The 16,632-nt window shown below is 43.0% G+C and overlaps 2 protein-coding genes and 1 long non-coding RNA gene across 4 annotated transcripts; 2 read left to right on the top strand and 1 right to left on the bottom strand.

The window, feature by feature from the left end:
* Positions 1 to 1,276: 1,276 nt before the first annotated feature.
* Positions 1,277 to 7,537, top strand: LOC125545091 (senescence-induced receptor-like serine/threonine-protein kinase). Its single transcript, XM_048708954.1, has 12 exons — positions 1,277 to 1,427; positions 1,665 to 2,232; positions 2,399 to 2,892; positions 3,467 to 3,611; positions 3,774 to 3,845; positions 3,933 to 3,998; positions 4,074 to 4,154; positions 4,932 to 5,086; positions 5,202 to 5,437; positions 5,596 to 5,725; positions 6,520 to 6,579; positions 6,647 to 7,537. Exons 1-12 carry the CDS (start codon positions 1,277 to 1,279, stop codon positions 7,315 to 7,317), a joined length of 2,829 nt encoding a protein of 942 aa, XP_048564911.1. The 3' UTR covers positions 7,318 to 7,537.
* On the bottom strand, positions 1,360 to 16,240 carry LOC125545093. Of its 2 annotated transcripts, XR_007299894.1 has the most exons (5): positions 16,021 to 16,240; positions 9,192 to 9,462; positions 7,822 to 9,097; positions 2,053 to 2,137; positions 1,360 to 1,497 (listed from the first exon to the last, which is right to left on the bottom strand). It is a non-coding gene; the product is annotated as an uncharacterized LOC125545093 (long non-coding RNA). The 2 variants fall into 2 exon arrangements; XR_007299895.1 differs by lacking the exon at positions 2,053 to 2,137 and having other exon boundaries at positions 1,361 to 1,497; positions 9,171 to 9,462.
* LOC125545092 (probable LRR receptor-like serine/threonine-protein kinase At1g51810) lies at positions 9,254 to 15,777 on the top strand. The gene is made up of 12 exons (XM_048708955.1): positions 9,254 to 9,389; positions 9,626 to 10,187; positions 10,354 to 10,853; positions 11,094 to 11,238; positions 11,523 to 11,594; positions 11,681 to 11,746; positions 11,822 to 11,902; positions 12,593 to 12,750; positions 12,867 to 13,102; positions 13,362 to 13,491; positions 14,780 to 14,839; positions 14,922 to 15,777. Exons 1-12 carry the CDS (start codon positions 9,281 to 9,283, stop codon positions 15,599 to 15,601), a joined length of 2,799 nt encoding a protein of 932 aa, XP_048564912.1. The 5' UTR covers positions 9,254 to 9,280; the 3' UTR covers positions 15,602 to 15,777.
* Positions 16,241 to 16,632: the final 392 nt, after the last annotated feature.

Raw genomic sequence — 16,632 nt, 5'->3', positions numbered from 1 at the left:
CTCTCAGCAAAAAAGACAAATCGGGTCAAAACAATGCATGAACGGTAAGCTTTTTTTACAGATCCCGAATTTGTCTTTTTTTGCCGAGAGCTGCTCAGATGTCCAAATGATTTGAAAACTGAAGCGAACCTCACGTATCAAATTATCTACCATGCAAAAGAAAAAAATTATAATTTTTGTAGTATTTGTTTTGATTTTTTTTCCTCGGCATGCGTGCAGATGAGCCCGGGCTCAAAAGTGGATTATCGATTACTTCTTTCTTATATCAGCTCAGTTTGGCCATGCTGGGTTTGGTCTTGGAACTGCATCTTTCATTTTGTCTTCTATATTACCGTAGCCTGTTTCTCAGTAAGAGTGTCATCTGCATGCCTACTGGATACACACCGGAGGACTGGGAAATCATGGCAAGAATAACATATCACAGGTGGTTGTATGAGCTTCCTTTTGCATTGCATCACTTAAGATGGTCTGAAGAAAACCAGTAGCCACAACAAACAACAACGGAGAGAGAGAGAGGGGTCACCCTGCCATACCCCTCTTCTACATTCAACGTCTGGCCCTGGGACACTATTAAGAAGGACAGCCGATGTACCTATAGATAAACTTTGTTTTGTCCAACAACCGGCCGGTATGTACGTAGAATGTAGTGCAGTCTGGGTGGGTGTGTTCTTCTTCCTACCCCCGTGCAGTCAACACGGTCGTCGTCGTGATTACGCTGACAAAACAAATCCAGGTCTTGCCTGTGGAGAAAAGAAGGGGTGGAGGCCTGGAGGGTGCTGCGTCGTCCTCGTTCACACTGCCCCGCCGCGCATACGTCCATGTCCATCTTCGCTTTGGGTTAAAAACTCGCATAATAATGTCAAGAAAAGCATTCATACTTTATATCAGCTCAGTCTGGGAATGCGCCTCAGCTTGGTCGCACTGGGTTTTGGTCTTCTAATAACTGTAGCTTGTTCCAGTTCTTTACTCCAGCACAGCCAGCGGACTGGTTCAAAAGAAAGATCAGCGTGCGCTCAAGGAGCGAGCTGCAGGTAGGGCCTCGTTATCACGCTGACGGGCAGCTGATTCTAGCAAAGATTATCAAACTGAACTCCATGGCAAGTCTTACCTTTAGACTAATGCAAGTAGCAGTTCACCTACTGATGGACAAAGCTTTCGCTTTCTTTATCACACCGCGCCGATTGAGCTCGGGTCACTAAAAATACAACTAAACCGGCCGCGTTAGCTGGTTTCCTCTGCCATATAAGTGCACAGGGTTGCTCTGTGGCACATAGGGATGCCTCTCGCCTGCAAGGCCTTGCAAAAACCCAAGAGTGCCATGGCGATCATCAGCTCGGCGAGTACAAAACTGACGTGGATCTTGGCACCGCTGCTCGTCCTGGCCACGACGACAATTCGAGTCCATGGCCAGCCTTCTTCTACCACTGGTAATGAAATCCGCGTCGTCCTGCTTTTCCCTCTAGATAGATCCCTGCACCTCTTTGACCTCTGCTCCATCTGCATGCACAGCTCAGTTTACTTCAGTCAGTTCAACTTAAGAAATCTCAGTTTACTTTGATCTTAACACTCGCATACTATTAGCTATTGGATATCTAGAGTTGTGATCTCTGAGCATATCTTAAACCTGAAACACATGAAACCGATACATACTCTCCGTTATGCAGGGTTCATAAGCCTCGACTGTGGATACAGAAACAATACTCCCTACACCGACAGCAGCATACGAGGAATACAGCACCAGTCCGACGTTGGATTCGTCGAGGGCGGTTTGACCCACCAAATAGCAGCAGTGTACATGGCTGGTGCCCCATATGAGAGCCAAAAAACCTTGAGGAGCTTCCCCAACGGCTCAAGGAATTGCTACACGCTGCCATCCACCCCTGGTAAAAAGCTGGTGAGGGCCTTGTTTACTTACGGCGACTATGACGGGTTGAACCGGACCATGGACGGGTCGCCATTTTTATTTGGGCTCCATATCGGTGCCAATTTCTGGGAGGCGGTAAACTTGACAAATTGGGATCCATCAAGCACAATATGGAAGGAGGTGCTCACCGTTGCTCCGGGCGACTCCGTGTCAGTCTGTCTCATAAACTTCGGTACAGGGACTCCGTTCGTGTCTGCGTTGGAGCTGAGGCCCCTGCAAGATTCAATGTACCCTTTTGTGAATACTTCGGTGTCAATCAGCTACTTTAGACGAATCAGATTTGGTCAAACCACTGACTTCATCACAAGGTGAGACAAGACTGACATCCAAAATCTTGCATTTGATCGTAATTATGCCTGACAATAGTTTAGAAGTGAGTTGGCTAGCTAGGAATGAAGTATTTGCTACTTAATCTGTTTCCTGAATCCTTGCAATTGCTTCTAACAAAAACTAATGTCTTTGTGTATGATGCAGATATCCATTGGACCCTTACGACCGGTTCTGGGAGGCCTGGTCCTACACCACCTACCCCTGGATCAGCCTAAACACTAGCACTCAAGTGAGGAGGCTACCCGGCGACAACACCTTCCAGGTACCAGAGGGCATCCTAAAGCAGGCCTCGACCCTAGACACAAACTACTCCTTCCTCGAGATCAACGTGACAGTGGGTCCCAACCTGGACGCCAAGAACCTGCAGCTTCTCCCGATCTTCCACTTTGCCGAGATCAACATCAGCAACCAGAACAGGAGGTTCAACATCTACAGCGACAACGACTTGCTGTTTCCAGACTTCTCACCGTCACGATTCCAGGCAGACAGCATGCATGAAAACGGGCGGTTCTTGCACAACCCTGCTGCGATCTTCCTCCTGAACAAGACGCGCAGCTCAAGGCTCCCGCCGCTCATCAATGCATTTGAGGTGTACTCGCTAGTGCGGATGGATAACCTCACCACTGACGCTGACGATGGTAAGATTAATGTATATACTGCATGTGCATTACACTTTTGTCATGTATACGTAGCAGATTCACATGATCATCATGCAGTTTATTCAGTTGGTGGAACAGCACCTCCAGCTTCCTGCATTTAAACAATTCTTAATTACGAAGATCTCACTGTGTAGACTCCCGAAGGTCCTCAACTCCATTTTACATTATCAATATCCACATTAAAGTAATAGAAACAAGTGTATCAACCAGCTGATTCAGTAGTAACTCCTTAGCAAGAAACCTTCTAAAGTTCAATTGCCAATGAGCCATGGCCAAGACTATAGTAGATAAATACTCACTTCATCCCATAATGTAAGACGTTTTTTGACACTACACTAGAGTCCAAAAACGTCTTACATTATGGGACGGAGGGAGTAGATCAATACAATTTATTCACTTCTATTAAATAGATAAAACTTGCATATGAAATAACTTTGCAACTAGTTAAGTTAATGTTTACATTTTTTTTAATACATATGAGGGCCCATACCCAACATATACAGCATTCTTTATTCTGTTCATATTTAATTCCATTGTTTTCTGGGCCTTGTAGTCAATTACATGAAAGAAGTCAAGAAACACTACAATTTGGCACGAATAAACTGGAATGGAGATCCATGCTCCCCCAGAGACTATTCCTGGGAAGGTTTGACTTGCGACTACTCTAAGAGAAACCAGAATCCGAGGATTGTTGCAGTGTAAGAACATAACCAGGACTTGTACCATATACATTTTGGAATCTAAACATCACAATTCATATTTTTAACCTTTGAAGTATATTGTATTTGTATATGGTATAAGAAACACTCGTCACGTGCCTTACTAGCTATTATCTTGTACTAAAATGAGTTGTTTTGCAGAGATCTGTCTAATAGTGGACTGAAAGGTGGATTAGTCATATCATTCATGAACATGGCATCACTGGAGAACTTGTAAGTAGTGCCTACCACTAAATATTAATGGGCTAAATGGGATTATTTGTGACATTTTTTATGACCCTAAGCACAAAACATATGTAGGGATTTATCACACAACAATTTGACAGGAGCTATTCCAGACTACCAAATAAAGTCACTCAAAGTTCTGTAAGTCTCTCTGCTTAATATAATATTTGGTTGATGATATAAAATTTAGAGAATAATTTTAACTTTATTTTACAGCGATTTGTCATATAACCAGCTCGATGGACCAATACCTAATTCTATTCTTCAAAGATCTCAGGCTGGTCTACTTGACTTAAGGTTTGTAAGCTCTGTTGCACAGTTCCTTTTCTTTTAACTGAATGTTTCGCAATTTTTGACTACAGAAAAAATAGATCAAATTAAACAACTACACTCAAAAGAAACAGGGTTGAGCTTCATAGAAAAATCAAGGTTTAGCAACAGTCTTTGCAAATACAATGTAAATACGCCACACTTCATCAAACAAGATTTACACAAGTTTGACTTTCTATGGCCACAGTTTAGTTGGTGTTATATTTTGTGTCGTGCCACACTTTTCTAATGTCATGCTGCAGCAGCACCATGGCTGTGTGCATCGCTTGATGCAGAGGCCGGGCGTAATCCTCCTTTTCCAAAAGAAAAAAAATGCCGCAGCAGCACCACTTGTCGTACATGTGAACAGTTATCAAATTTGACGAAGTTGTGATGGCCAATTCAGGTGCCACAAGAAGTGTGTGTAGCAACACTTTTGCAGAGCATTACATTGATTCAAGCATGCCCTCAGTTACATGTACTAGCATCTAGTAACTATAAAAGCTTTATTGTCTATGGGCATTCAAGATGAGAAATAGATAAGGACCTTAGTAACTGCACATAATTTACGAACCATCAAGTTTCTTCTGTTAGAGTGCATATATGAGAAACCATGAAGTTTATTCGTTCAGAGTGCATACATGTTTAGCATGTTAGTCGTGTTAGAACATGGAGGCATCTTCTAATCATAATTTTGTAGAGCTGTTGTAGCTAACATTGTATTAATTCATTTTTTTCCTATATGTTGTGTAATGGTGCCACTAGGTTAGAAGGCAATCCCGTATGCTCAAAAGTCAAAGATACGTACTGTTCAAATAAGAAGAATACCAAATCTACCATGCTCGTCGCAGTGATAGTTCCTGTAGTACTGGTATCCCTCCTAGTAGTGATGTGCATACTCTGGAAATTGTGCTGGAAAGGTAAAATAAAATTTTCCTCTCTTAAACTCTCTTTCATCAATGGAATAGGTGGTAGACATTAAACAGCAGCTTCACCCAAAACTTTCATGTAACACACTACTTTATGATTCTGCAGGGAAGTCAGGAGACAATGAGGATTATGCTATGTATGAAGAGGAAACGCCCCTACATATTGATATCAGACGGTTCACATACGCAGACCTGAAACACATAACAAACGACTTCAAACAAATCGTTGGAAAAGGAGGTTTTGGTACTGTTTATCATGGCACAATGGAAAATGGTGAGGAAGTAGCTGTTAAGGTGCTTATGGAGACATCAATAGCAGAGTCAACAGATTTCCTCCCTGAGGTATACCACAAAACCAACTAGGCCAAATCAATAATTTCTTCAATAGGAAGTAAACTATAAGTGTGCAAGATATCAACCCTTTCCAGAGTCCATATCCAATTAAATGATGCAATTGTCTTCAGCTCTAGGATGATTGGTAACTATATCTGTTGCTGCAGGTGCAAACCTTGTCCAAAGTTCATCACAAGAATCTCGTGACTCTACAAGGATATTGCCAGAACACGAAGTGCCTAGCCCTCATTTATGACTTCATGCCCAGAGGAAATCTTCAGCAGCTTTTAAGAGAAGGTTTTCCCTCCACTATTTCAATTTTTCTATCAAACATAGTTGACTTAGGTAATGTTTTACATCATTCAAAATCAATAACTATAAAGAGACCAACACGCCAATAGCTTTTATTAACCACTTGGAAACCACCTACCCGCCAAACTTTATATTGTGCGTTGCAGCATAATATAAAATTTGGCAGGACCTAGCATAATTTAAAAAAAACTCGAATCAAATAAATCTGGCTTTGACACCCTTGATCCTACTGTAAACAAGGAGATTTTTAATAAAACCTGATTTCCTTGTCAAAGGTTTAGTTGATTGTATAGACTGTTATTGCTGCTGCTAATCAATACACTTGAGTTGGTGGACCTAGTTCTTCTTTGAGCTTTTCTTTTTTGGAATTTTTTCTTAGAATTGTCCATTGCCAAATTCATAAGCATGGCATAGTCATAGATACTCGGCTAACAAATTGGGGCACCACAGTTACATACCTCTACTCAGTCATAATTATGACTCGATAGTTACATATTTGAAATCAGTAAGAAACAAAACAACGACAGAGGTACATATTCAAAGAATACTTCAATAGACCATAATACTTATTAAAGAGAAGAAAAAGCAGTGACCTCTCAAAGATCAAGTGCCTATTTATGCCAGGTTCAGACCATAATAGACCAATTGATAACATGCTTAATCATTGTGGTTTAAACATCATTCTGAAGTTAAATGTGCAAAAATTATAAAGCTAGTATGTATGCTACCATGCATGTATCTTGTGGCACTTGCATTAACTTTGGTACGTCTTGATGCAGGAGATGACTACGGTTTGACTTGGGAACAGCGACTTCATATTGCACTTGATTCGGCACAAGGTTCACATTTCATTTTGCATGCTTTCTTTTAGGTGATGTATGCATATGCTGACAAAGTAAACTACAGGACTGGAATATCTACACGAGTCATGCACCCCATCAATAGTTCACAGAGATGTCAAGACCGCCAACATCCTTCTGGACAAGAACCTGGTGGGGATAATAGCTGATTTTGGGCTTTCACGTGCTTTTAATGATGCACACACGCACATATCTACTGTTGCTGCTGGCACTCTCGGCTACCTCGACCCCGAGTACCATGCAACTTTCCAGCTCACCATCAAGACAGACGTTTACAGCTTCGGCATTGTGCTCTTGGAGATCATCACTGGCAAGCCCCCGGTATTGATGGACCCTCACACCTACCACCTACCAAACTGGGTACGCCAAAAGATTGCGAAAGGCAGTATTCAAGATATCGTGGACAAGAGGCTGTTGGATCAGTACGACGCCAATGCCCTGCAGAGCGTGGTGGATCTTGCCATGAACTGCGTAGAGAGTGCAGCCATCGACAGGCCAAGCATGACCGAGGTTGTTTCAAGGCTAAAAGTGTTGTTGCCAACGACTCCAAGCCAGAAACAGTATGCTTCCCCGTCCTCCACGAAGTCCATGAATGATGAAATGCGAAAGCAGTTCCAGCTGTTGATTTCTGGAGAAGTCAACGACGAGAGCTCCAGCTCCTTCCAGTCTGGCTATACCAGTCGGATGACACAACTGGTCCCCTTATCTGGACGGTGAAAGGAAAATGCCTGCGAGTTATTGTTGCGTCTGCTTAGACAAAGTTTGGTAGTTTGCTCAACTTGTCATGATTGGTCGTAGATAAACAGAAATCCAGTCATTTTGTTTCCATTTTCTGATCCTGCTTGTTGTTTGGATGAGGGGTAAAAGAAATTGTGCGAAGTTTGGTATTTTTGTTCAAGGAATTTTCAGACAGGGAGCACCTACTTCCACCTGAGAACTCGGTGATCTGTTAATTGGCACTCGAACATTAGGTTCCAGACCAAATCTAAAACAAGCTAAACACTGCAGCTTAAGAACTCCGCATTTTCATTACCCCCAATCCCTCAGTCCCTCTTGCAATGCTGTTGAATCGTATTAAACATACGTGCTCGTACTACCAAATCCTCTGAGCATTTCCCCGGTTGGAGTTACTACGACTCTAATTAGTATGAGCGAGTTGGCACCTGAGCTACGAAGATGGTGATGCGAATGCAGGGGAAGAAATGCAACCGCGTGACATACCTAACCTCGTCGCCGGTCGCCCGCAGGCGGCTCATCGACTCGGCCGCTTACTGCAGCGCCTCCAGGCGGAGACCCGAGATGTTGTGGCGGTGGCCTTGTGGGAGAGAAGGTGGGCGGGGCAATCCCGCGCCGTGCGTGAACCCATGGCCGCCACCCCCGACGGCGACGGTAGAGGGGAGGGCCTTGCCTGCTCAGTGTAATGCAATCTGGTCCCTCAAACGGAAAACGTTGTGCAATCTGGTCCCCCGATCCCCAAATGCGAGAGTCGAGGCGCGCGTGTAGAATCGCCCGTGTTTCTCGGCGTGCCTCCGCGTGCGCCGACCCCGGAGAGCGCGCGTGGTCCTGCAGACCGTGCGCCGCCATTTCGCAGTGACCGCGGCCGGCACAGGGCGAGGAAGCCGTCGCCGCCTTGTCGATAAACTAGATTGCGGGAGTTGATTGACGCGTTCCTCTACGTAAGCGGGACAGGGGCACCTACCCCAAACTAGATTAGTAGATTGGAACCAAGTTCAAATCCCTTATAGACGTAGAGTAAATATAATATAAGAGCGTTTTTGACATTAATTACTATATTAATGTTAAAAATGCTCTTATATTATGAAACGGAGGGAGTACTATACAGTCTTCGACGCGCGACCAAGTGCCATCCCCCGCGTACGCGCTGATGAAACTCGATATTCATCATCATCATGGTAATAAAAATACAGTTTGTCTAATTCACATCTAGATGTTTTTTAAGGATGTCACATCTAAGCTTCCACAAGTATATAATGCAGCAGCAAAAAACAAAAAAATTGACCACAAGCAGAGTGGACATCAACTTAAATGTGACATAATTATGTCACATCTAGATGTGTCCTAAACAGATCCATAAAAATAATAAGAATCCTATTGACATTTGAGACCGACCGACCGGCGGACATGCGTCCTCCGAGCTCACACCCGGTCGTTCTTATATCGCCCTGCGAATCGGTCGGGCTCGCTGGAACTCGCTCCTTTTTTTTATCTGAATGATTGCAGGTCGCAGCAGTAGTTTTATCTGGCACACCAGACTGGTTCAGAGAACCGTCAACGTCAGTTGCTTTAGATATGGGCGATCCGCAGGCCCGATTCGCCCGCCCGCCCAAACAATTGTGCCCGAGTTGGGACTTGGCTATCAGGCTGACGAGCGGTTCGTTGGCCGCATACGGAAGACTGCAGAGCGCCGCGACATTTGGCGTGCGGCCTATCCTCCATGCCAAGTTGCATCCATTTCTTTCACCACAAGGTTTACCTACTGGTGAGCAAAACATTTTGTTAAATTGAAGGCCAAGCCCAAGTCAAACTAAATACTCAAAACACCAACAAACCATTAAGAAAAAACACTACACCGCGTTTGGTGTTTTCCCTGCTATATAGTTGCACAAGTCTTTTGTACTGAACGGCTGTTTCTTGCTTCCAAAAATTGCGAGAGAGAACCATGGCGATCAGCTTCAGTTCCTTGGCGAGCATGGAGTTGACATGGATCCTGGCGCTGCTGCTCATCCTGGTCACCATGATTCAAGTCCATGGCCAGTCTACAACCGCTGGTAATGCAATACTCCCGGCTTTTCCCTTCTACGTACTGTTCTACACCATGCACCTCTTTGAGCTCTGCTCCATCTGCATGCACAGTTCACTTTACTTTAGCTTGCAATTTAAGAAGTTCCACTCTGAAATCTTACATTTCAACAAATTCTTAGCTGCCAAATACCTAGTTGCACATGTCATGACAATCTTAAACTTGAAACACATGAAACTGATACATACTCTCTCCATCACGCAGGGTTTGTAAGCATCGATTGTGGATGGACAAATAGCAGTGCCTACAACGATAGCGCACTAGGACTACAGTTCTATTCTGACGGTGGATTTGTTGAGGGCGGTTTGAGCCATGATATTTCAGCAGAGTCCATGGCTGGTGCAGGGAATGAGCAACAGAAAACCCTCAGGAGCTTCCCTAACGGCTCCCGAAATTGCTACACACTGCCATCCATCACCGGCAAGAAGTATATGCTGAGGGCCACATTTACTTACGGCAACTACGATGGGTTGAACAGGACTATGGATGGGTCAACGTTTTTATTCGGGCTACATATAGGCGTCAATTTCTGGGAGGCTGTGAACTTGACAAACTGGGATCAGGCAGTATGGAAGGAGGTGCTCACCGTTGCTCCGGCCAACAACCTGTCGGTCTGTCTGATAAACTTCGGTACAGGGACTCCGTTCGTGTCTTCATTGGAGCTGAGGCCACTTCAAGATCTGATGTACCCTTTTGTGAATTCTTCGGTGTCAATCAGCTACTTTAAGCGGATCAGATTTGGTAACACCACTGAATTTCTCACAAGGTAAGATACAGTTGGCATCCACAATGATTTTGGATTTGATCTTAATTATGCCTGACAATGGTTTTAAATTCGGTTGGCTAGCTCGGCAAAGTGTTTGCTCCTTAATCTGTTTCCTGAAACCTGCAATCACTTCTAACAAAAGCTAATGTCTTTGTGTGCTATGAAGATATCCATTGGACCCGTACGACCGGTTCTGGGAGGCCTGGTCTTTCTTCTACAACACCTACCCCTGGATGACCCTAAACACTAGCAGTCCAGTGAGGAGACTACCCGGCGACAACACCTTCCAGGTACCAGAGGGCATCCTAAAGCAGGCCTCAACCATAGACACGAACTACTCCTTCCTCGAGATCAATGTGGGAGTGGGTCCCAACCTGGACGCCAAGAACCTGCAGCTTCTCCCGATCTTCCACTTTGCCGAGATCAACAGCAGCAACCCGAGCAGGAGGTTTGACATCTACAGCAACAACGAATTGCTATTCTCAGACTTCTCGCCGTCACGATTCCAGGCGGACAGCATGCACCAGAACGGGCGGTTCTTGCACAACCCTACTGCGACCTTCCTCCTGAACGAGACACGCAGGTCGAGGCTCCCTCCGCTCATCAACGCGTTTGAGCTGTACTCGCTCGTTCGGATGGATAACCTCACCACTGACTCCGACGATGGTGAGTTCAATGTATAAACTGCACGTGCATTACACATGTATATGTGGCAGATTCACATGATCATCATGCAATTTATTCACTTCTGTTCAATAGATAAAACTTGGATATGAAATAACTTTGCAACTGGTTAAGTTAATGTTTATTTTCTTTTTAATACATATATATGAGCGCCCAAAGCCAACATATACAGCTTTATTTATTCTGTTCATATTTGTTTCCATTGTCTTCTGGGTGTTGTAGTCAATTACATGAAGGAAGTCAAGAAACACTACAACTTGGCACGAATAAACTGGAATGGAGATCCATGCTCCCCAAGAGAGTATTCATGGGAAGGTTTGACTTGCGACTACTCTAAGAGCAACCAGAATCCGAGGATTGTCGCAGTGTAAGAGCATAACCAGGACTGTACCATATACATTTTGGACTTTAAGCATCACAATTCAATATTTTTAACCTTTGAAGCACATTACATTAGTAAGAGACACTAAGTCACATATCTTGCTGGCTAATATCTTGAAAACGCAGTTAATTTAGTTGAAAGCTTGAAAACACATGTAATTTAGTGTAAACCTGAACCACAGAATGATATTGTAATAATCTTTAAAAAACAAGTTAGCTGAATGCTATCACTAAATTAATAGACCTGCATTAAAATGAGTTGTTTTGCAGAAATCTGTCCACCAGCGGACTGAAAGGTGGATTAGGCATATCATTCATGAGCATGGTATCACTGGAAAACTTGTAAGTGGTGCCTACCACAAAATATTGATGGGCTAAGTGTGATTATTTTTGACATCCTTGTGACCCTAAGCACAAAACATATGTAGGGATTTATCACACAACAATTTGACAGGAGCTATTCCAGACTACCAAATAAAGTCACTCAAAGTTCTGTAAGTTTCTGTGCTGATTATAATCTTTGGTTAATGATATAAATTTTAGAAAATGTTTTAACTATCATTTTACAGTGATTTGTCATATAACCAGCTCGATGGACCAATCCCGGATTCTATTCTTCAAAGATCTCAGGCTGGTCTGCTTGACTTAAGGTTTGCCTGCTCTGTTGCGCAATTCCTTTTGTTTTAACTGAATGTTGCACGATTTATTACTACATAAAAAAATAGATCAAACTAAAAAAGAACACCGCAAAGAAACAGGGTTGAGCCTCATAGAAGAAATTCAAGGTTTAGCAACAGTCTTTGCACATATAACAAATATGCCACACTTTACCAGACTAGTGTTATGCAAGTCTGACTTTCTCTGGCCACAGTTTAGTTAGTGTCATACTTGTGGCCTACCACACTTTTCTAACGCCATGACGAAGCAGCCTCACTTGTTGTATAAAAGAAAACTTACAAATTTTACTAAGTTGTGATGGCTAATTTGGATTCCACAAAAAGTGTGTGAAGTCACTCTTCTGCAGAGCATTGAATTGATACAAGCATGTCCTCGGTTACATGTACTAGTACTACGATCTAGTAACTATACGCTCTATTCTCTATGGGCAACCAGTATGAGTGGTCGTAGAAAAGGACCTTAGTAACTGCAGGTGATTTACAAACCATTAAGTTTCTTCTTTTAGAGTGCATAGATAAGAAACCAAGAAGTTTGTTCTTTCAGAGTGCATACATGTTTAGTAGGTTAGTCGTGTTAGAAAACTGAGGCATCTTCTAGTCATAATTTTATAGCTAACATCTTATGAGTTCATTTTTCTATATGTTGTCTAATTGTGCCCCTAGATTAGAAGGCAATCCCATATGCTCAAAAGTCAAAGATACGTACTGTTCAAATAAGAAGAAGAAGACCACATCTACTGTGCTCATCGCAGTGATAGTTCCTGTGGTACTGGTATCCCTCCTAGTAGTGATGGGCATACTCTGGAAGTTTTACTGGAAAGGTAAAACAAAACTATATGCTCTAAATTTCCCTTTCATCAATGCAATAAGTGGCAGACATAAGACAGCAGCTTCGTACCTAAACTTTCATGTTAAACACAACTTCTTGACTCTGCAGGGAAGTCAGGAGACGATGAAGATTATGCTATGTATGAAGAGGAAACTCCCCTACATATTGATATCAGACGGTTCACATACGCAGAGCTGAAAGTCATAACTAACAACTTCCAATCAATCATCGGAAAAGGAGGTTTTGGTATGGTTTATCATGGCACACTGGAAAATGGTGATGAGGTAGCTGTTAAGGTGCTTATGGAGACATCAATAGCAGAATCAACAGACTTCCTCCCTGAGGTACAACACAAAATCAAGTAGGCCACTACAACACATTATTCAAGAAACATTTTTTTCTGAAACTGGAAGCTTTTATTACCCCCGTCCTCTGCATCATAGACGCATACAGCCTCAATTATTCCAACGTTTGTTACAAGTAATCCAAAAGTAAACTACAAGTCTGCATGACATCTAAAACCATTTCCACGGTCCATATTGAATAAAATGACGCAACTGGCTTCAGCTCTAGGATGTTTGGTAACTATATCTATTACCGCAGGTGCAAACTTTGTCCAAAGTTCATCACAAGAATCTCGTGACTTTGCAAGGATATTGCCAGAACAAGAAGTGCCTTGCACTCGTTTATGATTTCATGCCCAGAGGAAATCTTCAACAGCTTCTAAAAGGAGGTTCCTCTCTTAACTTTTCTAAATGTATCTATCAAGCATAATTGACTTATGTTTAACCAATCCAACTTGCATTTTGTTATTATCACCAACTTGCATTTGATTTCTACCGAGGCATTTGTACTTTAACTCAATAAAAGTGAATGTTCAATCAAACCTAAACCTGCTCAATCTAAAAGGTAAGTTGACCAATTCAGGGTTTTACTTCTTGAGAATCCAACAACTACATGCAGACCCAGATGCCAACATTGGGAGAGTAAATAATTGTAACCATATACATATAAAATGACAGCAATGGAATCCCAATCCCCTGCTTTTATTTGTAAAGTCTCTATTCCTCGGTGATCAAAGCCCAAAGATCTATGAACCACCTCATGTTTGACTAGCCAATTAGATAACCAACCCTGCTGCATTGTCTTCATATCTCCCTCTTTGTATAAATATTTCACATTTCGGATGCAAGTTTGAAAGATTGCCCTGCTTTTTATTTTTCTACACAAAAGAGCCCCTCTCCTAATTCACTAAGCTTTGGTTAAGAACTTGGGAATCACCTGCTTCTCAAATTTTACAAATATATTGTGCTTCACAGTATAAGAATAAATTTTGACAGGACCTAGTCATAAGTATAAAAAATAAATTCTAAAACTATTCTGGCTTTGACACGGTACTGCAGTCAGGATTTTCAAAACTGAATTTTCTTGTTAAAGGTGTAGTTTGATTGCCTAAACTGTTATTGCTGCTGCTAGTCAATACAGTTGAGTTGGTAGGCCTAATTTACTCTGTATATATAATGGACTAACAAGTGAGGCAACCGTAGCTGCATTCTTACAGCTGCACATTCCAAGTCTGAACCATGGCACGGTCATAGATATTTGGTTAACAAATTGGGGCTACCACAATTAAATTCTTAAGTCATAACCATGGCATGATAGTCACAAATTAGAAACATGTGCATCTTTCAAAAGCCAGTAAGAAACAAGAAAAACTAAGAGATATATGCTAAAAGAATTCCAATATCTTGGTCCGTTTGTTAACTGGAACTGTATATAAAAATGTCTGATAACAGAATGAAAAACAGTGATATCAAAGTGCCTGTTTATGCAGGTTTTAGATCTTAACGCGACAATTGATGCTATGGTTAATCATTTGTGTTTGTAACCATCATCTGTTAGCTTAAATATGTGCAAAGAGTCGATCTAAGAAAATATGTGCAGGGATTGCAAAACTGGTATATATATGCTAACATGCAGGTTTCAGATAGCCCTTACATTAATTTGGTACATGATTGCAGGAGATGATTATAGTTTGACTTGGGAACAGCGACTTTATATTGCCCTTGATGCTGCACAAGGTCCGTATTTCAATGATGTTTCTACCTTTAGGTCGTGTACGTATGTGTGTATTCATAAAGTATGAGTTCTAATAAACTACAGGACTGGAGTATCTACACGAGTCATGCACCCCATCAATAGTGCACAGAGATGTGAAGACCCCAAACATCCTGCTGGACAAGAATTTCGTGGGGGTCATATCTGATTTTGGGCTTTCACGGGCTTTTAATGATGCTCACACACACATATCTACTGTTGCTGCTGGCACTCTTGGCTACCTCGACCCTGAGTACCATGCAACTTTCCAACTCACTGTCAAGACAGACGTTTACAGCTTCGGAATCGTGCTCTTGGAGATCATCACCGGCCAATCCCCAGTATTTATGGACCCTCAAACCGTCCACCTACCGAATTGGGTGCGGCAAAAGATAGCTAAAGGCAGCATTCGTGATGTTGTAGACAAGAAGCTGCTGGATCAATACGATGCCAGTTCCCTGCAGGGTGCGGTGGACCTTGCCCTGAACTGCGTCGAAAATGCAGCCATCGACAGGCCCACCATGACAGAGGTTGTTTCAAGGCTCAAAACGTGGTTGCCAGCGGTTTCAAGCAACAAGCAGTCTGCTTCTGGGACTCCTCGACGCAAGTACTCCCTGAATACTGAAATGCCAAAGCAGTTCCAGTTGATGATTTCAGGAGTAAGCAACGCGGAGAGTTCCTTCCAGTCGTCTGGCTATACCGATGGGAATGGGATGTCACAAGCAACCATCTTTTCTGGACGGTGAAAAGGAAACGCCTATCATGTTACTATTACATCTTGCTTAGATAAAGTTGGGTAGTTTGCTTAACTGCATTGTGATTGATCGTCTGTAAACTGCAACTTCTAGCAATTTTTCGTTGTAAACATTGCTTGTTTATTACTACTCCCTATCAGTTTTCAAGCATGAAGCATCCTATTCCATTTGAGAACTCGGTGGTCCATTAATTGCTACTCGTACATTAAATCCGAACTTGTTTATTAGTTACTGTATTACACTGTCGCTTAAGAATTCCGCCTTTTATTCCCCAATCTCTCTTGCAAAGCTGTGGATTCAAATCAAAATACTTGTTTCGATCAAATCCTCTGAGCATTTCGGAGTTTGTGGAAACACAGAATCATAAGCCACAGCTACGAAAGGGCAGAAACGCAAAGCACGGGACATACCTAACCCTCGTCGACCGCCGTGGGCAGCTCCTCGACTGGGCGAGCGCGCTGCAATGGATCCTCCATCTCCGCGACTGCGGCGGCGGCCTGGTGGGAGTGCGGGGCACCGGGATGGCCTCTAGTCGCCCGCCGCGGGCAGTTTCTCGAATCGGCGGCGGTGCGCTGCAGTGTGCAGTGGCTCCATGTCCCGCGACTGTAGTGGTGGGGACCACTAGGATCTGACGGGGCAGGGCCACCCCGTAGGGTCCGCGAGCCGTGTCTGCCCAGCCCACGAGACAGCCCAACAGCTGTTATAATTTTTTTTCAGTACAGCAGCTGTAATAAAAAAATTTGAACATCAGCACACAAGCGCTCATACATACGCGCATACATTCATCCCTATAAACGTACACACGCACACTCTACTTCTATGAGTACCTCCGAGAGACTGAGCCGGCATGTCATCTTGAAATTTACGAAGTCACCGTAGGGGCCTCGCCATTGACGGAAACGTCTCCTCCCAATAAAAGTGCATCGCCGGAAATCGTGAAATAAATGCAGAAATAATGCGAACACCAGGACTTGAACCCTGGTCAGCTGAAAATAAATCCAGGAATAATGCAACTGTAATAA

This window comes from Triticum urartu, chromosome 3 (genome assembly GCF_003073215.2).
Source record: "Triticum urartu cultivar G1812 chromosome 3, Tu2.1, whole genome shotgun sequence".
Lineage (NCBI taxonomy): Eukaryota > Viridiplantae > Streptophyta > Magnoliopsida > Poales > Poaceae > Triticum > Triticum urartu.
The sequence above is the reverse complement of the archived record's forward strand: the minus strand, read 5'-3'. Positions and strand labels throughout refer to the sequence as shown.